This window comes from Eutrema salsugineum, unplaced genomic scaffold, assembly GCF_000478725.1.
Source record: "Eutrema salsugineum unplaced genomic scaffold, Eutsalg1_0 scaffold_7, whole genome shotgun sequence".
NCBI classification, from domain to species: Eukaryota; Viridiplantae; Streptophyta; class Magnoliopsida; order Brassicales; family Brassicaceae; genus Eutrema; species Eutrema salsugineum.
Window position 1 is genome coordinate 1,381,223 of NW_006256486.1, and position 20,630 is coordinate 1,401,852.

Sequence of the window (20,630 nt, forward strand, 5' to 3'; positions counted from 1 at the left end):
TCATGCTGAGTTTGAAGAAATGTTCCACGGTCCCCTGTCAGCCGTAACGGAGTGCATCCCAGGGCTCTTGAAGACATTGATCATGTGGGTAATCATCTCAGCTTCTTGAAGGCATGAAGCTTAAGCTAAAGGGGAGGGAAACAAGAGGCTCAAGGTGAGAGAATTGGTCACGTCCCTTTTTTCTTTTTCTTTTTTTTGGGACTTCAAAACATCGAAAGTTTCGTAATCATGGAAGTTGTAAGATTTGCTCTCCCTTTTGGACCTATTTTGATGGAAGTGCTAGTTATTGTTGTTTTGTATCCGCACACGAGGTTACTTCAGTTAATTTGTCTAGGTTGAGCTCGGAGATTCTTGATTAAATAGAGGTGATCTCGAAGTGTTTGTTTCGAGGTTGTTTGGACGAGGTGAATTAAGCGATGTTAGCTTGCGAGGTAAGAGTTTGATTATAAATCTAGAGTATTCTTGTCCTTGTTTTTGATTACGGATCCCGTAATAAATGAAGTTACAAGGCTATTTATAGTGTTTAAATTAGGTTACATCTCGGTCAGAGTAGCTTGGGCGACCGGGCAGATAGACCTGACCGACCGTCTATCGGAGCGTCGTGGTGGCGAGCTGCTTCATCCATGTCGACGTGGCGAGCTGTCCCATCCACGAGGAGGTGGCGAGCTGCTCCTTAGATACAAAAAGGTTATCTATTTGAACGACCTCGTTTTACTCTTCGCACACGGGCTTGTTGATCTTATTGGGCTTTCACTTCGTTAATGGGCCTGAACGAAATTACAAAAAGGGGGCTGTGCTCAGCCCACCTACAACAATTGTTCCCCCCCAGTCCGTTGATGGAAATGTTACTTCGATATTCAACGCGTCGAGGTGGAGAAATTTCGTCCCTTTGGGTTTCGACATCGATGCGGAATCTTCGGGGTCGAGGTGATACTTTGGGGAATGAGGAGTTGCAAATGGCCAACGGCTGTCTTAGGTAATTAAGAGTCGCGAATGGAAGCGTGATTCTTGGGAAGCGATGAGTCGCAAAAAGCAACGGTCGACTTAGGTAATGAGGAGTCGCGAGTGGAAGCGCGTGGAATCCGTATCCAAATAAGATACTGGGAAGCGTCCGGATCATCATTACTTTTCTCGGTAACCGCCACTTTTCTCACTTATATATTCTGCTCTCCTTCTCTTCTTCTCATTTTCTTCTCCGCTTACAAAAGGTAATCTTGCTCTTTCTTCTCTCTAGAATTTTTCTCTCTCTTGGATTTGTTCTCTTTCGGTGTGGCTTTTCCGTTTATCGCGAACTTTTTATTGTTATTCATCATTGAATGATGACTTTGGGGGGTCAGCGTATCGAGTTGAGCTTAGAATCTGGCTCTAGATCTGATAGGGAGTCTTCCGAGAGTGCGAGCTCTTCTCCTGAAATATCCTCGAGGTCCGATACTCAGTCGGATCGAGAACAGTCTCCATCTGCTGAATTAGTGGATCGAGTCCGCTCTGAAGGGGCGTCTCCGCGAGGTGAAACGGACCTTCAGATAGTTCCCTTCGAGGAGGATCGACGTGATGGGGAGGCTTCAGAGCATGTCGAGGACGAGGTCGACGAAGGGGGGAGGAAGAAAATGGGCAGGGAGATGGGGGAGAACAAGGTGAGGAAGTCAGACATCGACGGAAGGGCTCCAAACGCAAGGGAGCTATCAAAAATCGACTAGTTGACATTCCGTCTCAGATGACGGCTCAACGCCTCGAGGAATTTCAGCTTCGATACGGCTTTCGAGGCGAGCTGATGGCGCCGGGACCTGAAGATCGACCGTGGTATGCTCCAGAAGGTTGGGTCACGCTCTACAAGGCGTGGTTCAGCCTTTGCCACCTCTGGGTGCCTCTTCCGAGGCTGCTGACGGATTATGTAGATCGTCGAGGCATTGCGTTCTCGCAAATTCTCCCTGCGGGAATTCGATTTATGGTCGCGGCTCTGCTATTTGGGAGCGAGGCTGGGGTCAATGTCGATTGGCGTTTCTTCGAAGAGATGACCAACGTTCAAAAGAACAATTCGATCCCGGGGACGTACACAATAAAAGCGAGGAAGGACTGCTCTTTAGTCTACCCTGTCAACAGGACGCCGAGCTGGGAGGCGTCCTTCTTTTTTGCGAAGGTGGATGAGACGCTGGTTGTCGACACCTCCAGGAATTTTAGGAACGAGTGGAGCGACAGCATCGGTAGATCGCTAGTCAGGTCGTGTCTCGAGTCTTTCCTTATCTCTTATTAATGTGTTTTCGTCTTTTGCAGATCGCAACGTTCAGCTCGGAGCTTTCCCGGAGAACTTCCACGAGAACATCCAGAAGATCAGAGCAATCGGGATTCAACACTGGCCTGACATCCATCGCCGAAGAGTCGAGGCTGCCATTACCCGTATTACGAACGGTAAGTTCGATGTCTTCAGAATTTTTTGATTTACGTCGTTTAACATATTAGTTTGTTACAGCTAGCTGGAGGAGGGAAAACCAATTAAGGGAGAGAGCGATCGCGATGTCTCCGATTCAAGTGAACGCGCCTAGTCTTGCTGCGAGGCTCAGAGCCAATCGCAGTAGTGGGGGGAATAAAAGTCGGGAATCTCCCGCTCAGTCAGATCGTCCGACTCAAGCGACGGCACCTCAAATTGTCAACGAGGTCGAGGCTCGTCGAGACAGTGATCTCGTTGAGGATCGCGCCCAAACGGTTGAGCCTGAGGCGGGGGCTCAAGAGGAAGGTCAGGCAGTTGTCGAGGGGCCTGATGAAACTGCGAGGCGAGCTAGGAAGGAGGCGAAGAAGCTAAAAAGAAAAGAGAAGAAGAAAAAGGACAAGGATGAGGTCGAGACCACCCAGCTTACCGGGGGGGCGAACCAACCCGAGGTTGATGAGTCGGCAGCGGAGGAGGGATCAAGGAAGAGAACCTCCGGCGAGGTGGTTACAGGTGGTGATCGCGAGGAGCCGGGAAAAAGGTCGAAGGTTGATCTCACTGGCGACGGTAGGGCTCCGGAGATCGATTGGAGCTTCAAGTTTGATTACCCCGAGTCTGGGGTGCCCCTTGTCAACAATGCTGACAAATGCGCCGAGCTCTTCGGATTGATAAAGGGATCTACCTCCGAGGTTCCCGCCGCTGATGACGCGGTCTTCAAAGACATGGCGGGCTACGCCTTCAAGGTATGTTGTGAACTTTGTTTCGTATTTCTGGCTTAAGTTTTACCTCTGCTTCGATCTCAATCTGATTTAAGTTTTATCAGTTTATCGCGAGCTGCAACCGCGCGCGGGGTCGATATCACCGAACGATTCGAGCTGCTGCAACGAAGCTTCGTAATGCTCAGTCCGCTGGGCAGAGGGCCGTGGAAGAGCGGGACGCTGCGATTGCTCGGCAAAAGTCAGCTGAAGAGAAGTGGCAGGTCGAAAAAAGACGCTCCGAGCAATTGGAAGAAGGCGTGAAGACGCTGACTGACAAGATCGAGGAGCTGAAAGTGGAAAACCAGGATCTGATCAGCAACCTGCAAACGGTCAATGAAGCGAAGCTCCAGGCTGAGAAAGTGGTCGCGTCCGAAGTGGCTCGCGTCAAACGTCATGCCGAGGAGAAGATAGAATCCGAGACTACTCGGATTTGGGCAGATGCGGAGAACAAGTTTTCGGGCCGCATAGATCGATTGAGGACCTTTATCGCTGAGCAGGAGGCCATTGTGAAGGTGAAGCTAGAACTTGTTCAGGCTCGAGGTACTCTCGAATGCCTCGATCTCTTGAAGGACAAAGAGGTCGAGTTGCGGGCTGATCTCGAGGCGACCATGCGCGACTGCGAGCTGAAACTCGAGAGACTTCGGCTATCTGATCTTCAGGAAGGCGCAATGCTCCCGCAATATCCCGAGACTCCGGACGGTGGTTCAAATCATGACGAGGCTGAAGATCAGGGGCATCGCGAGGATGAAGAGGACCACGAGGGTGGCAGTCAGCGTGACGAGTAGATCTCACCTGTATGTCCTTTATATGCTATCACCTTTTTTCTTTTTACTTATTATTATTTTGTTATGTTGCCTAGAATGTAATGACTCGACTCAATTTCATCAATCAATGCTTTTTTAAGAAGATAATAAATACGGGGTGTATTTAAGCAAAGCAAAACGATTAACGGGGGTATTCTTAGTTTTAGCTCGTAATTAAGACGACAATAGATTCGAGATGAAATGCTTGATACGAGGTGAAAATTGGTTCAAAAAGATTGGAACGAAGTGAGAACTTACTTATTGGAACAATACTCTCGAACGATAGGCGCGAGACGACCTAGGAAAATAATGGATGCGAGGTACGAGATGCGGGATAAAATTTAGTAAAATAACAGGTATGAGTGAAATAATAGGTGCGAGATAAAACTCGGCTTGAGGGAAAAATAGGTGCGAGGTGAAACTCGGCTTAAGGGAAGAATAGGCGCGAGGTATGACTCGGCTTACCCTGTTTTATTTCATTAATCGTGTCCGAATAGTGAGAATGATCTCGACGTAGTTATTCGGCTGATTTAAGAAAGGATGCGGGACTGGTCCCGGCTTATTCTCTCACAATCGTAAGGTTTTTGTTCCTTAGGATTGATTAAGATTTTGCATTGTAGGGAAATGCGTATTAGGGGATCGAACATCTAGCTAGGATGTCGATGTGAAAGATGTCAAAGTGAAAAGATGTCGGAGTGAAGTATAAATAAAATTTTATTAATAGCTGCACCTCGTGAGAGGTTGCCTACGTACCCAACAAACTGGGATCAAGTCGATCATAGTTCACATTCGAGACATAGCTCGACCGAGTATAGCTCGGTGAGCGCCCTTTTTTTTTTTTTTTTTTTTTTTTTAGTAGTAGTACCGCTTGATGTTCATCGAGTTCCAAGATCGAGGTATCATCTCGCCGTCCATCGTCATCAGCTCGTAAACACCAGGTTTAACAACGTTAGTGATTTGGTAGGGCCTTCCCACTTTGCGCCCAATTTTCCGGCGCGGTATTCTTCGGTATTCTCGAACACCTTTCGAAGGACGAGGTCGCCGGCTTCGAAGTGCCTTCCTTTCACGCGTTTGTTGTAGTATCGTGAGATTTGCTGCTGATAATTTTGCATACGTAACAGGGCGTGATCTCGCTCCTCCTCGAGCATGTCGAGGCTTTCCTTCATCATTCTTCCGTTCTTTTTACCATCTTGTGTCAACATCGTTCTGCGTATGGTTGGTAGACCGACCTCGACGGGGGCTAAGGCTTCCATGCCGTGAGACAACGAGAAAGGGGTTTTATTCGTCGATCTGCGCGGTGTAGTTCGATGTGACCATAGGACTCCGTCCAGCTCATCCGCCCATAAGCCCTTCTTATCTTCGAGTCTTTTTTTGATGCCGTCGAGGATGGTTTTGTTGGTCGGTTCTGCCTGTCCGTTTCCCTGTGGGTATCGTGGTGTTGACTTGCTAAGTCGTATTTTCCATTTGGCACAGAAGTCCTCGAATACATCGGAGATGAACTGGGAACCATTATCGGTGACGATCTCGTAGGGCAATCCGTGACGGCATATGATATTTTTCCAGACAAAGTTCTTCACGTCGGTTGCTTTGATTTTGGCGTAGGACTCGGCCTCGACCCATTTCGTAAAGTAATCGGTGATGATAAGTATGAATCGTTTTTGTCGGGATCGAGGAAGTGGACCGATGATGTCCATCGCCCATCGCATGAAGAGATAAGGTGGCGAGGAAGCAGCCAGAAGCTCGGCTGGTGCGTGGATCATTGGCGCATGTCGTTGGCATTGCTCGCAGCGAGCTACGAATCGATCGCAATCGGTAAGCATTGTTGGCCAAAAATGACCGTGGTTCTTGATTTTTAGAGCGAGAGCTCGACCGTTGGAGTGATTTCCACACGCCCCTTCATGTGTTTCCCGCATGACATCGAGTGTCTCTTCGCCGTGAAGACAATTGAGCAGGGAGCCCGTCGAGCTCCAACGATAGAGGTTGCCGTGTGACTGAATGTATTTAGCGCTTCGATTTTTTAAGCGCCTCGCTGCCCATCGATCGGGTGGAACTTGGCCGTCTGTAATGTAGAGCAAGATTTCGATCCTCCAATCTTCGGTTGCTGGCTCTTGTTCGGCAGGTTCATCGATGACCTCGGGGGGAGGCAACTCGACGGCGTCCAATCTGTTCGCTTCAAGTTCTCGAACCGCGCATACTCCTCGAGGTAAGACAATGCTAGGGGAATCGATGCTTTCTACCGGGATTACGCGCCTTAGATGTGGTTCAGACGTCGATGCGAGGGCGGCTAGTGCATCTGCTGAGGTGTTGTCACTCCTCGGAATTCTGGTGAGTGAGAAAAGTTTAAAGCGATCAGCGAGGTTTTTGACGGCTTTAAGATACAAATCCATCCGGTCGTTTCTGGTGTCGTAATCGCCGCTATACTGACTAGCAACGAGCTGGGAATCGCAGAAAGCTTCGATTTTTTTGACCCCGATTCCTTGCGCTAGACGTAGTCCTGCGAGTAAAGCCTCGTACTCCGCTTCATTATTGGAGGCTGGAAATTTGAGCCGGAACGATTGCTCCAATATCTCTTTCGTCGAAGATTCTAGGCGGATGCCGATACCTGCGCCTCGGGACGAGGAGGATCCATCGACGTATAAGGACCACTTCTCGTCAGGTAGGTCGGTCTGGATTAGCTCTGGCGGAAGCTCTACCAGAAAATCTGCGAGGACCTGCGATTTGGCACTTGTCTTATTGCGATATTCAATATCATATTCTGTCAGCTCGACAGTCCACTTTGCCATGCGACCTGACTGGCTCGGGCTGTGCAGTATGGTTCGGAGTGGTTGATTGGTCAAGACGATGATCGAATGGGATTGAAAGTAGGGTCGTAGCTTTCTGGCAGACATGATGACCGCGAGTGCGAGTTTCTCCAAAGTCGGATATCGTTTTTCTGCGTCGTCCAGAGTTTTACTAACGTAGAAAATCGGTTTCTGCTCGCCTCGATCTTCTTTGACTAAAACGCCGCTTACTGCCGAGCTCGATACAGCGATATAGAGGTAGAGGGTTTCGCCTGTTTCAGGTTTGGCTAAAATTGGAGGGCTGGCGAGGTATCCCTTGAGCTGTTGGAAGGCCTCCTCACATTTACTGTCCCACTCGAAACGTTTGTTGCCTCGGAGAAGTTGATAGATTGAAAGACACTTATCTGTGGATCGCGAGATGAATCGGTTGAGCGCCGCAATTCGGCCGGTAAGACGTTGGACTTCACGAGTGTTGCGAGGTGATGGGAGATTGATTAGGGCATCAATCTGCTTCGGATTTGTCTCGATTTCTCGTTTTGTGACGATGTAGCCTAGGAATTCTCCGGAAGTTACCCCGAAGGTACACTTAGTTGGATTGAGCTTCATCTGGTATTGATTTAGAACGGTGAAGCAAGCTTGCAGATGGCCGATGTGATCACCGGCGGTGAGCGACTTTACTAGCATATCGTCGATGTAAACCTCCATTGTTCGTCCCAATTGATCGGCGAAGATGTGGTTGACTAGTCGTTGGTATGTTGCGCCCGCGTTCTTTAAGCCGAACGGCATTACCTTATAGCAATAGGTTCCTCGATCGGTGATGAAGGATGTCTTCTCACGATCTTCGGGATGCATCGTGATCTGATTGTACCCGGAGAAGGCGTCCATGAATGATAGGAGCTCATTGCCTGCCGTCGCCTCGATGATTCTATCGATGTGCGGCAAGGGGAAACTATCCTTGGGGCATGCTTTATTGAGGTCGGTGAAGTCTACGCAGATTCGCCATTTGCCATTTTTCTTTTTGACGACAACGGGGTTTGCCAGCCATTCTGGATATTTGACCTCGATGATCGATCCAGCCTTTGACAAACGTTCGACCTCATCATTGACAGCTTGTGCCTTTTCTGGACCTAACTTCCTCCGCTTCTGCTTGATCGGTTTAAACGTAGGATCGATGTTAAGCTCGTGACTTGTGATTGAGGGATCGATCCCGGGCATATCGCTTACTGACCAGGCGAATGTCGTTGCATTTCGGCGAAGAAGTCGTACGAGCTCAACCTTGATTTCCTCCTTTAGATCGGCTCTGATCCCTACGCATCGTTCAGGGTCGCTTTCGTCGATGTTGACTTGGACGACGAGCTCCTGCTTCGCTCTTTCTTGAGTTGGCAAATCGACTTGAGTTACGGGTAGAATCGTAAGACACGCCTTGGCTGGAATCACGGATTTGGATCGGAGCTTGTGCTCTGCGGCGAAGCAGAGTCTCGATATCTCCTGAGAACCTCGGATGGTTTTTACCCCGAAGGTGGTTGGGAATTTGAGGCATTGATGATAGGTCGATGGTACCGCTTTCATGGATTGCAGCCAGGGCGTTCCCAAAATTACGTTATAGATGGCGGGTTTGTCGACGACGACGAATTTGACGAGGCGAGTCGTCTTTGCCGCGTAGACTGGAAGCCTGATCGTTCTGATCGAGTAGACTGTGTCTCCATCGAATCCCGTGAGTGGCTTAACCGATGACTTGAGGTAATGGTTAGTCAGTGCCATTTTGTCAAGCGTCTCTTTGAAGATTAGGTCGACCGAGCTTCCTGTATCGACCAGTATTCGAGATACTTCACAATCCGCGATCCGCAGCTCGACCACAAGCGGATCGTTATGTGGCATGTCGACCCCTTCAGTGTCGGCCTCGGTGAAAGTGATCGCATCGTTATCGGCGGTCTTGGGGCTTTTAACTTGCCATTTTTCTGCGAGCATGACCTGGCGGCCGTACTTTTTTATCGACCTGACGGAATCGTTGCACGTCGATAGGCCTCCCATGATAAAAAACACCTTCTTTCGAGATGTCGGAGGAGTGTCACATCGAGGTTGGTTTCCACGGTCTCTCTTCGCGACGTTGTCGTTGGATTGATCGTTCGTTGGAGGAGGAGGTGGAAGCTGTTCGGCGGAAGCCGTTGGTCGAGCCCCGCTGTTTCGCGGCGTGGTGTTTTGGGGCTGGTTGACTAATGCGATCTCCCCCTTGCGATATTTTGCGAGCAAGTAGGCCTGAAGTTCGCGACACATCGCAGTAGGGTGACCATACTTGTTGTGATAGTCGCAGAAGGGTCGTGTCTCTCCATGATCTCCTCGCTGCCAGGTGTTTGATTGGTTTTGGTATGGGTGATTTTGCTGCTGTTGAGTGCTGATGTTGTACGTCGCTCCTCGGCGATTATCACCTCGATAGTTATTGTCGAGGTGTTGTCGAGGTTCCTGATAATCTTGTTTGGGGGTATCTTTGTGAGGTTGCTGCTTCGGTGTCGCTTTTGCTGGCGACGCGGTCTCTTTTTCTTCTTCGTCTTCGATGTATAAAGTGGCACGGTGAAGCGCGTCTTCGAGAGTTCGGGGTTTGCTGAACTTGAGGCTGTCCCGAAACTTCGAATCGATTCGCAGGGCATTCCGAAGAGCTGGCAGCGATGCTTCGTCAGTCACGGTGATCCGAGAAACGATCGCATTGAACCTGCTGATGAAAGACCGAAGGGATTCTTTTTCGCCTTGTTTGATCTGGTAGAGGTCGGCGCTGGAAACTGCGCCTTGGATATACTTCATGTACCTCTTGAGGAATGCGGTCGACAATGCTTGGTAGCTGTCAATCGAGTTCACTTTTAACTTGGAGAACCAAACGAGGGCCGCCCTGCCGAGGTTTTCAACGAACAGTTGGCAGAAGCCTGCATCTTTTTCCTCGGGGGTGAATCGTGCTCGGCCCATTTGAATGCTGAACGCGGTCATGAATTGGCTTGGGTCCGAGTTGCCTGTATATGTCGGGAGGTTGAACTTCACTTGAGTTCTAATCGGGAAGTCGGTGATTCGGGTCGTGAACGGCGTGCTTTGGCTTTCTTTCAACACACGGTCGATCTCGGGTGCCGAGCTAGTGGCTTGATGTACAAGCGAAGTCATGGCTCGCAATTTGGCCCTCATCTCGAGCATTTCTTCGTCTTGCTGTGAGTTTCTTATCTGAGGTCGACGCGTTTCGTGTTCGGGAGCTCCGATGTTCACCTCATCGTAGTTCGAGGCCGGGTGATTTTGTGTCGTTGGTGGTGCTGGCGAATCTCCGAATAAGGCGCGCTGTACTCGTTGAATTTCTTGGGCACGTCTTTCTGGAGCTTGGGTCTCTGACGAATGTAACGTGTTGACTTGATCTTGACAAGAAAGTTGTGCCGCGGCGAGCTCGTTCAGGCGAGCGCTTGTCTGATGATTCAGCTCTTCCATTCGAGCCATCATTGTTGCGAATAACGTTGCGACGTCGATAGGAGCTGGCGTGCTTTGATTTGCAGCTTGCGCTTCTGGGAGCGAAGTTGCGATTTCCACGGGATTTATCGTTGGTGATTGCCTATTCGAGGTCTCTGGATTGTTAACCGGTGACGTATGAAATCCCTCTTCGGCTGTAGTTGAGATGGGTAGACTAGTCGTCTCATTGATTTGAACTCCTGACATTATCGAGCCCCTCTTTGCGTAGAAAGAAATCTCTTTGCCCCACGGTGGGCGTCAATTGTTGTTTTGTATCCGCACACGAGGTTACTTCAGTTAATTTGTCTAGGTTGAGCTCGGAGATTCTTGATTAAATAGAGGTGATCTCGAAGTGTTTGTTTCGAGGTTGTTTGGACGAGGTGAATTAAGCGATGTTAGCTTGCGAGGTAAGAGTTTGATTATAAATCTAGAGTATTCTTGTCCTTGTTTTTGATTACGGATCCCGTAATAAATGAAGTTACAGGGCTATTTATAGTGTTTAAATTAGGTTACATCTCGGTCAGAGTAGCTTGGACGGCCGGGTAGATAGACCTGACCGACCGTCTATCGGAGCGTCGTGGTGGTGAGCTGCTTCATCCATGTCGACGTGGCGAGCTGTCCCATCCACGAGGAGGTGGCGAACTGCTCCTTAGATACAAAAAGATTATCTATTTGAACGACCTCGTTTTACTCTTCGCACACGGGCTTGTTGATCTTATTGGGCTTTCACTTCGTTAATGGGCCTGAACGAAATTACAAAAACGGGGCTGTGCTCAGCCCACCTACAACAGTTATGAAACTTGTTCAAGCCATAAATGCTTTGATATTGCGTATTAAGTTGGTCTTCTTTTCTTATGGATTGTAATACATTACTTTTGTAACGTCTGATTCTCAAAAGTTGTTGAAATATTCAACTTTGTAGCAAATAGACGCACAAATAAGACAAACTTTCTCCATTCAACTCTAAAGCCAGACACAAATAAGACAAACTTTCTCTATTCAACTGTAAAACCAGAGGATAAAATTCTACAGAAAATTGTAATTAAAGCTGGTGCTTTCCCAAACAAAGTCGTATCTTTTTTAGCAACCGAGAGCACAAATCATGCCATTGGCACAGTTGTACATCTTACTAAGCTATCGGATGCAATCCTAAGTCGCTCTCTTACAATTTTTTTCATCATATGCTTTCCTTCTACAGTCAAGCTCGAGGACTGCAAGAAAAATTACGAGGTAAGAAAACTCAAACAGCAACATGGATTTGCAGTTGTGCAATATATAACGTTACAGAGAGAGTAGAAAAAAAAAAAAAAAATCAAATGATCACCTGCAACGTGATAACGTTTTGCAGAATCAAATCGATCTCCGACTTGAATGACGATATTATCTTCCTCACTTTGACGTCGTTGTGCATCAGCAGAATCACAGAGACGATGCATTGTATCATATTCAACGAGTTTCGACTGCTCTCCCTCTCTTGTTGGACCGGTGATTCCAACATCGCTTTGGTGTTTTCACTAACCATCACTCGCATTCTTTTCAGAACCTCTTCTGTGAGTTTGGAGCTCTGGTCAAACAGGAAAAAGCAAGGTACTAAATAGTAGAGACATGTTTGTTTGTAAATGTAAGAAGACTTCTCCTTATCTTCTGGTATATTGACTATATCGATCAAATATCCCGGTAAGAATTCACTTAGAGTAGTTACACTGTTTTCAGAAAGTCTGGTAGGTTTAGAGTCCAACGTGCAGATCATTCTGAGTATGCTACACCCATTGTCCAAAGCAGGCTTCAAAATCTGTACCCATTTAAGTATTTGACATGCTATAATTAACTATATGACTGTGTCTTCCCCACAAAACTATATGATTGTGTCTTAAAATGACAAGGGTAATTATCAAAATCACAGAACTTACTATTTGTTCGACAAAAGCTTTCTCTAGAATCTGGAAGACAAGAGAGCTATCACCCATTTCTGTCAAACATGAGCACACAAGGTTTGTAAGGGATTTTAAATGTTGTCTCCCTCCGCTCATCACACTCAATCGCCGACTCTGCAATGAACATAAAGCCATAATAATAATAAGGTGAAGCTATCAGAAAGCATTGATCATCGAAAACTTGCAGATTCCAGACAAGAACCTCCTGGTACAACTCTGAAACGTGCAATTAAGGTGATGAAGAAGCTAAAATGATCTGTAATCTGGATATATCCATCTCTATAGGCAGTGTGAAGAATTTCCACTATCCGATACAACCCAGCTGGTTCAAGTTGTTGATCTGCAATATATGGTTAATACCCTTTTTGTGGTCATTCTGTCATCAAAATTTGAGTCATCAGGAAAGGAAAGAAATATGAGATACTCACCTAAACAGCATGAAACTATTGTTCTCAGCATAGAAGAGCTGAAATTGTCTATGGTGAAGTAGTAAAAGAAACAGAGAGCCAGTTCTTGGGCTTCCCTGGGGAGACTAGCAAATGGTCCACCAGGCACATCGCCTGTAACAATGACAATACCGAGTTTTAGTTTTAGTGACACTAAGAAAGAATCTCATAACACAGTTTTCTGTTTTGTAGCACCTTCTCCCTGATAAGGGTTGAAGAAGTTTCTGAAGTCTTCCTAAAATGTGGTGGAAGCATTCTTCAGATATCCAACTCGTCCAAGGTCGAGAAAAAGTTGCAAAACAACCTAAAGTAAAAACAAAAATAACAAAAACAATAAACATGAGCCTAGTTGATCAAAAATGGCAAGAATTGTATTGAGTCATGTGTTAGCACCTGGGTATATTCTGGATGCTTATCACCCAACTGATTAAGCAGTGATGGAAGTTTGTAGACCCAAGCACGCTGGTAGTTATTTACAGTTGGATCATTGGGATAAAAGATATCTCCATTCTGCAGATATTACAAGAAAACAGATTTTAGATTTTCATCAGCGTGCGTGGAAAGTTAGACTGAAGTACATATCATGTCTCTATGATACATATGAAGGCAGCACTGTCGTTTTATCTAAGTAGTAATGAATAATCTACAGTCGTTTTATGTTAGAAGTTAAGAAGTAGTATATAAGCGTGTCTAAGGTTTTGGTAGAGGTTATCAAAGAATTGGGTTCTTTGTTCAAAGAGGGGGAGTGGGAGGAGCTCCATTATCAAATTCCTCAAGTTCCTTTGTAATCCAATCGTTATCTTCTATAAATCAGTATTTCTATAAATCTTACAGGGATAATCAAGTCTCTGATAACTGTAATGCAGGCTAATTTAAGTGGAGACTCTGGTTTGCAATTGCTTAAGGTAATAGTAAACGCCTCAAAAACATAAACAACCATATATATATATACATGAAGTTACTGCTAGCTATCAAAGGAAGTAAGAAAGTATAGACGAACCTCCATAAGATTATCTCTCCAATCACGGTCCACCCTCAAAGTAACTTTTGGAACAAAAGGCACGAGTGCAAGTAAAGTCTTTTCGTGAATAGGTTTACTAATACTCCTCGTGATCTGCAAAAATACATGTTTGCAAGGAAATTAGAAGGATTACACGACAATCGAAAAATACTCAATGAAAACTAATCAGCTTGAGTTATTTAGCAATGAGAGCTAACCTTGCCTAGTAGGGTATTCTCAAGAAACTCCATAAATCTATAGGAAAGATCACAAGGAAGGTGGCTCCATTCACGTACTTCCAAAAAGATCTCTGTCAATACACCGTTGAGGATAAAGTAGCTTTCATCATTCTGTCAACACAACAATCAACCAAGTGTTTAGCAAGGTCTATTAATAATAATAAGCAAAGCATAACATAACATATAATCATTAGGGAGAGTACAAAACAATGGCAGGGAGAGTATAAAGATGATTAATACCTTTTTCGAAAGATTGTTTTCGGGATTAAGTGGAAAAGAACCAAATAACTTTTTTAATAACATTGATGACATGTCCTGATCCAGTTTCAACAGAGTAACTTGTTCAGATTCAGTCTGTCTTTGAGTGTGCCTACGAATAGAGAACTTGATTGCATAACATATGCTGCAAAAGGATATGGTGTACACAATCAATTAATGATTTTGCATCCAATCCTCGCGGAGCATGAATCAATGGAATGAAATCTTGGAAACAATTGATAAAGGCTCCAACAATCTCCTTCAATATCCCAGAGACATGGTTAAAACCTATAAGAACCCGTAGAAAAGTATTCAAGAAAACATGATACGAGCCATAATACCTATAAGAACCCGTAGAAAAGCATTCAAGCTAAATATGTATGGCATCAAAAGTGACACCACACGGCCCTGGTTATCCTGAATAGATTCACAAAAAGAATCGGCTGTTCAGATATAACTAGAAAAAGACATGGTTATTACAAAACATGCAAAGTTTGAAAAGAGGATGCATAAGCAAAGAGGCAAGAAACCAGTAAGAATAACGATGAAATAACAAGTGGGAAAAGAACACATACCTCTTTACAAGCAGGAAAGATCCGAGATTTGAATAGTTTATAGAAAGCTTTTCTCACTTGCTTATCATCATCATAAATGAGTCCCCCAAGTTCCTGTATGGGGGCATATTTCTTCGAGTGCAGCTCTGCTGGATGATTTTTGAAAAGGTTTTCGATACCAAGTAATGCATCTACACAAGACAAAATCCAAAATTGATCCGCAGGTTTCATATTTTCTTCAACCAAAAACATCAAAATTAAACATGAGAAGAAATAAAAAGGAAAGTACTTTTGCGAACGTTAGCATTGTGATGAGAAGTTTTTCCTAGAAGCTCTTTCAAGGTCAAGCCTTTCTTACTTGTAGCAAAGCCATTCTTTTCTGCTGCCACACTTTGCTTAGGAAGTATAATTGCTGCAAAATATAAGCAATTTTGAGCTAATTAAGGGGGAAAAAATGTTTGAATATTACAGGAGAGAGCACATATATTTACCTTTGGATTTAATCTCTGTGTTAGTTGTATTCTTTGGTGGAGGTAATTTTCTCCCGAGCTTTCTCTTGATTTTCTGCAAAATAGATTATGCACCAAACACTTGAAGATTCATAAGAAAAGAGACAATGTTACTTAAAACCCTAAATAAAAGAACCTTGAAATCAATTCCTTTGTTTTGCTGCTTCTTTGCAGGAGCTTTGGAGCGAGCCATTTGTTTATCTTCTTCAGCTGCGTAAACCACACGCAACACATTTAGCTCCCTTTCTGAAACTTAAAGATAACAATCACATAAATACCTTATAACGACGCCGATTTTACGGTGTTGCTGAGGAAACTCCGGCAGCAGAATTGTGTTCTAAAGATATTGACGAGGGAAAAAAGAAAAGTTATAAGGTTTAAGATGGGCAAAAGATGCAAAGAGTACTTTTTTAAATGCAAAGAGTACCTTTTTAAATGCAGAGAGTACTCTTGATTTTCATTAATTTATAAGCAAATAAGACGGCGATGATGGACGGTGAAGAAGAAGGAAAACGGCGGCTATGGCTTCGAGGTTCAGTGAGAGATTGAACGGGAAGATGTTTGGATCGGGTTGTTGCAAGGCGGGTAGGATATTATTGGGCCATGAAGTTTAATTTTATTGGGCCATCATCTATTTATCGGTTAAGGCGTTTGAATTAGATCGGTTTAGATGCTTTAAACCGAATTGGCAAAAACGACTATTTAGTAGAAATATTAAGATGATATATAAGATATCGTATTTATTCTCGAGAAGATGTATAAATCCAATTAATATTTTATTTGTTGTAGCAAAATTAATCACCCCAAAAAAGAGTACATGAGAAATGAGTATGTCACAACTCATAGCCACACACCTCTAAGATCGAGGTTGTTTGAAGCCCCTTCTGTATCAATCCAACATGATCTTATGTGACATATGCCAATAATATAAATATTTATTTTATTTATATAGACCTTATAATTTTTTTTAAAAGTATAATTTTATAAAATATTCCCTCTGTTCAGAATTATTTGATGTTTTAGAATATTTTTTTTGTTCAGAATTATTTGATGTTCTCACTTTTCAATACAAAATTTAATGAATTTTTATAGTTTTTGACCTTTTATATTCTGCAGATTGTCTTCTTATCGGCTGAATGATATTTAAATGGATTATAAATAATATTTTTAGTATAGAAAAAAAAAATTAAATGAATTCTTAAACTGTGTACAAAAACCTTAAACATCAAATAATTCTGAACAGAGGGAGTATAAGTATATAACTACCACCACCCTTCGCATGAAAAGTTTCTTATTATTTTCTTCTTCTTTTGTGTACACTCTTAGACCATCTCCAATGGTTGCCTCTATTTTTGCCTCTAAAATAGAGGAACTCTAAAATAGAGGTACATTTGTCTCCAATGGTTACCTCTATTTTTCCCTCTAAAAAGGAATATTCTCAGTATATTCTTTTTTTTAATTGTTGTTAACACCTTTTATTAATAAAATTTATGAATGATCCCCACTTTTTTTTTTTTACAAAAATTTACAGAAATTATAATAATACTAACTTTGATAAATAAAATTTGTGAACTAATCTTTTATTGTACTTTTTATAAAAGTTTTCATAAATTATAATAATACTAACCTTTGACTACTAAATTTTTTAAATTAATCCCACTTATGTTACTTTTTTATGAAAGTTTCAACATATTATAATAGTATTAGAAGTAAAAATTCATAAATTAAATTGATGTTATTTTTCGTTTATTTTTATATATTTTTAATTTGTAATTATCTTTTTGTAGTTTAATTTGCAATGAGAATTTTTATATTTAATAATATCATATGTTTTTAATTTTTTTTTAACTATAACCAAAATTATCACATTTATATTCATAAAAAAATTATACTTTTTGCATAAATAAAAAGATTTAAAAGTTAAAGGACTGTTTTATAAATAAAAAAGTTCACCTCTATTATAGAGGAAAAAAATAGAGTCCCTCTATATTTAGAGGAAAAAATAGTAATCTCTATTTTAGAGGTGAAAATAGAGATGGGTTGGAATATAATCTCTATTTTTACCTCTAAAATAGAGGTGGGTTGGAGATGCCCTTAAGAATAAAACCTCTAACGTTTCTTTTTTGTTAATTGACAATTTGTTAAATCTCTCACATTGTTTCAACATCACCAAATATCACTTAAACACCATGGTTGGAATAGAAAAATGTGGTCGATTTAACTTCTTAGTAGTGATTGCCAATAGAAAGAAAAACCCATTATGTTTTGAATGATAGAATCAAAGATATTTTAGAAAATAACATAAATGAAAACTAAGCACCTTAACCTAAAAAACTGTTATTACTCTTTCACTACAGCTTTTGAACAAAACAAAACAAAAAAAAAGCACTTTTCATGACAGCTAATACGATTAGTTGGCAATAATATGCAGCTTGCGAAAAGCTTAGATTTATTTCTATGTTTCCTTCTCATCGCCAACCATAGTTTTGTATATATTATTGCTAAACAAGAATAACAAAAAAAATTACACATTAGTTAACGTTAAAATATTTTAAGCAACCTAATTCACAGAAAACAATTTTTTAAAAATCTTTTTTTTGTTGTTGTTTAGCAATAAATGTGTAATATTTTGTACATACGGACCACGTCAACGATCTTCTGTTCCTCAGATTTCCAATATAAATCATGCGAACCAATAAGAAAGTTTTCAATTACAGAGAGAGACTGAGAGAGAGAGAGTCAGAGAGAGAGAGAGTAATGCAGTTTGCAAGAAGAAGATACCCACCACGAGAAGGTCTAGAGATGCCGGCGGCCGAACCGAACCGAACCAGCCGAAGAAGTCACGGGTCGGGTCTAAGGACCCGGCTGGCTTGCACGTGTTCAGGCCGGCCTGGCTCAGCTCGGTGCGTGCGGCACGGTTATATGGTTCCAAGCAGAGAGAAGCTAATGAGGAGAGCAAGTGACGGAAACAGAGAGATACTGAAGAGAGCCTTGACGCCGCCTAGCCACCGTCGTATAAGCCACCACTGGTGGAATTTCCGGCCAACTCCAAGCCGACTCTGTAATATGTCTTCTGCTTGATTCTTCCTTTTTCTTTTTCTTTTGGAGGGTTTTGCTCAAAATTACACAATACATAACCTTTTTTACTTCATGTTATGTGAACTTCTAATCTCAATAGGGATCGAATAAAAATGTTTATGTGGTGTATTCAAGATTCTGGTCATTTTTCTTACACATAGAGATCCATCCATTTGAAATTTGAATATTATTTTCATATGTTCTGTAACAATCTCAAATCTCTGGACCCTCTATTTGGCTAACTCTGTATATGTATATACAATACGATGACGATAAAACCCGTTCTGGCATACTTCTTTCTCAGTCCTGTTATAAACACAAGCCATGAATTCGTGTTAGATCGATGTTCTTGTGAATCGAATGCGAAAGGTTGTGGATGTAGCAAGTACCTTGGAGGGATCAATGGATGTATCAACAACAGACTCAGAGATTCTAGCTTCTGATTTCTCGTTTGAGTAACTGAAATGAAGAAGAGACCACAGAGAAGGAAACAATAGATTTAGAGACTATGTTCGTCTTCCTCATACCAGAATGTTACCAGAATAGTTAAAGATTAAGAAACACTGGAGACTTGAAAAGTTAGTTTGATACTCACGTCGAAAGTATAGTGACCCAAATAAGCTCCACGCAATCAACCCAGAGTAGTCGTTGTTCTACAGGAACCAAACCGTATGTGATCAAATGAGCAAAAGGCCAAAGCTTCCACCCTGCCTGCATTCAAAAACCAAAGTATGTTGAATCTTGAATCTTGAAACTACAAAAGTGAGAGAGGAATGAAAGATTCTTACTGTTAACATAGGCAAGAAGGTAGCTTTAAGTTCTTTAAAGATGCTGAGAGGCGATTCAAGACGCAGAAACCCAAGAACCGTGAAGTAAATACTGTTCCATATAGCCGACCACACGGTTTGATCAAAAACGACCTTAACAGGAACCACCCACCAATCTTGAAAAGGGAAAAGCTCCTCGCAGAACTGGTAATAGAAATGAGACAAAGAGCCATGGAGAGTGAAACCCACTAGTCCTGATCTCAACGTTCTTGCCCTATCAATCTCAAACAACGGTTTGCCTTCGTAACACTGGAGAGAAAAGATTGTTAAATGTTAACAAACGGTTCGAATTCATAAAGGCCGAGCAAAAAATCATTCCTTTAAGAGTAGAAAAGAGTAAAACAAAAACCTGAGCTATCCAATCTCCTACAGAATACACAACTCCACTTATGACCATTTTCGCAAGAACCGGGTTTCTCTTTAATGCTTCTTCGTAAGCAATCCAATTATGTTGAGGAGCGTATCTTAGAATCTCAAACAGTGTCCAACCCTGAGATTACAAATACAAAACCATAAATAAGACAAAGCTTCAAGATTCCATACAAACCAACCCAGCAAAATTCATAAACATTCAAGAAACTCCAATAGAATCATCAAGAAAACTATGTGACACACAAGTACCATCAAAGTCACAATCTTTGTGATGGAAACCAAAAAGGGCATTAGGACAAATCACTCAAGCAACATCAAAATCAGGCCTTTACACGATTTGAGAAATTAGGACAAACTGTTGTCTGAGATTTGAAACGAAGAGAAAATACTCACATGCCAATAATCATGATCGATGGTGAGCAATTTGGTAATGGCGTAAGTACCAGCAGCTAAAACAATAGTGGCGTTGATGCTCCGATCAATCATCTTCTCCATCTCTTCGCTCTCACTCCTCCTCTCGTCTCCCAAATCAGCTGCCGAAGAAGAAGAAGAAAACCCTTCCAACGAAAGCCGACCTTCGCTCGTCGCACCGCCGAATCCAACAACCACAGATTCGTTCACATCTTTCTCCGTCTCAGTGCTCATCACCACCACCGAACCTTCCTCGTGGTCCGTACGATCTCGGCTCTGAACAGGAATCACATCTATTTCATCATGGATCAACGCGCGCGAAACAAAGTCTCTCTGTTTGTTTCTCAGGAAAATTTGGGAGCGGTGAGGTTTCAGGGACGGTTTCGAGAGAGAGAGGAAGCTACGTGGAGAGATTGAAGTGTGGAGTGAAGAAGCAGCCATGGCGGAGAGAAGAAAAACCGAGTTTCGAGTTGACTCGGGGATGACTCAGAGTCAGACTCGCTCGGTTTCTCCGAGTTGTGGGATTTGAAACGGACGCTATCTTATTGCTGATTCGTGAGTCGTGAAGAATCCCACGTAGCTATGTTCTGGTACGGTCATGTTACAGCGTTTGTATCGAATCCAACGGTTGTGATTTATTCTTTGACTTGTAGGATATGTTTGACTTAGAAGATGGACGGACACGATCAGAAACTTCAGAAAGTTTCCAAGTTATTGGTATTACGAATAGAAGATTCTTCGGGTGAGGAAGAGAGTACTGTCCAC

The 20,630-nt window shown here is 43.0% G+C and overlaps 4 protein-coding genes and 1 pseudogene across 4 annotated transcripts; 2 read left to right on the forward strand and 3 right to left on the reverse strand.

Annotated features, from left to right (window-relative positions):
- Positions 1 to 1,714: 1,714 nt before the first annotated feature.
- Positions 1,715 to 3,965, forward strand: LOC112082809 (meiosis-specific protein ASY2-like). Its single transcript, XM_024150330.1, has 4 exons — positions 1,715 to 2,201; positions 2,272 to 2,406; positions 2,468 to 3,165; positions 3,246 to 3,965. Exons 1-4 carry the CDS (start codon positions 1,715 to 1,717, stop codon positions 3,963 to 3,965), a joined length of 2,040 nt encoding a protein of 679 aa, XP_024006098.1.
- A 938-nt stretch (positions 3,966 to 4,903) lies between these two features.
- LOC112082810 lies at positions 4,904 to 10,444 on the reverse strand. The gene has a single exon (XM_024150331.1). The coding sequence runs from the start codon at positions 10,442 to 10,444 to the stop codon at positions 4,904 to 4,906; it is 5,541 nt and encodes a 1,846-aa protein (XP_024006099.1).
- Positions 10,445 to 11,337: 893 nt separating this feature from the next.
- Positions 11,338 to 15,370, reverse strand: LOC112082811 (annotated as a pseudogene).
- A 2,475-nt stretch (positions 15,371 to 17,845) lies between these two features.
- Positions 17,846 to 18,389, forward strand: LOC18011144. The gene has a single exon (XM_006392796.2). The coding sequence runs from the start codon at positions 17,863 to 17,865 to the stop codon at positions 18,256 to 18,258; it is 396 nt and encodes a 131-aa protein (XP_006392858.2). The 5' UTR covers positions 17,846 to 17,862; the 3' UTR covers positions 18,259 to 18,389.
- Positions 18,324 to 20,405, reverse strand: LOC18010992. Its single transcript, XM_006392797.2, has 6 exons — positions 19,848 to 20,405; positions 19,432 to 19,572; positions 19,044 to 19,331; positions 18,851 to 18,966; positions 18,645 to 18,714; positions 18,324 to 18,561 (listed from the first exon to the last, which is right to left on the reverse strand). Exons 1-6 carry the CDS (start codon positions 20,304 to 20,306, stop codon positions 18,556 to 18,558), a joined length of 1,080 nt encoding a protein of 359 aa, XP_006392859.1. The 5' UTR covers positions 20,307 to 20,405; the 3' UTR covers positions 18,324 to 18,555.
- Positions 20,406 to 20,630: the final 225 nt, after the last annotated feature.

Coding starts and splice junctions, on each gene's coding strand:
- LOC112082809 (XM_024150330.1), top strand. CDS start 1,715: ATGACGGCTCAACGCCTCGAGGAATTTCAGCTTCGATACGGCTTTCGA. Junction 2,202..2,271: donor CGAGTGGAGCGACAGCATCG/GTAGATCGCTAG, acceptor CGTCTTTTGCAG/ATCGCAACGTTCAGCTCGGA. Junction 2,407..2,467: donor CATTACCCGTATTACGAACG/GTAAGTTCGATG, acceptor AGTTTGTTACAG/CTAGCTGGAGGAGGGAAAAC.
- LOC18011144 (XM_006392796.2), top strand. CDS start 17,863: ATGCGAACCAATAAGAAAGTTTTCAATTACAGAGAGAGACTGAGAGAG.
- LOC112082810 (XM_024150331.1), bottom strand. CDS start 10,444: ATGTCAGGAGTTCAAATCAATGAGACGACTAGTCTACCCATCTCAACT.
- LOC18010992 (XM_006392797.2), bottom strand. CDS start 20,306: ATGGCTGCTTCTTCACTCCACACTTCAATCTCTCCACGTAGCTTCCTC. Junction 19,332..19,431: donor TAGGAGATTGGATAGCTCAG/GTTTTTGTTTTA, acceptor TTTTCTCTCCAG/TGTTACGAAGGCAAACCGTT. Junction 18,967..19,043: donor CCTTCTTGCCTATGTTAACA/GTAAGAATCTTT, acceptor TTTTGAATGCAG/GCAGGGTGGAAGCTTTGGCC.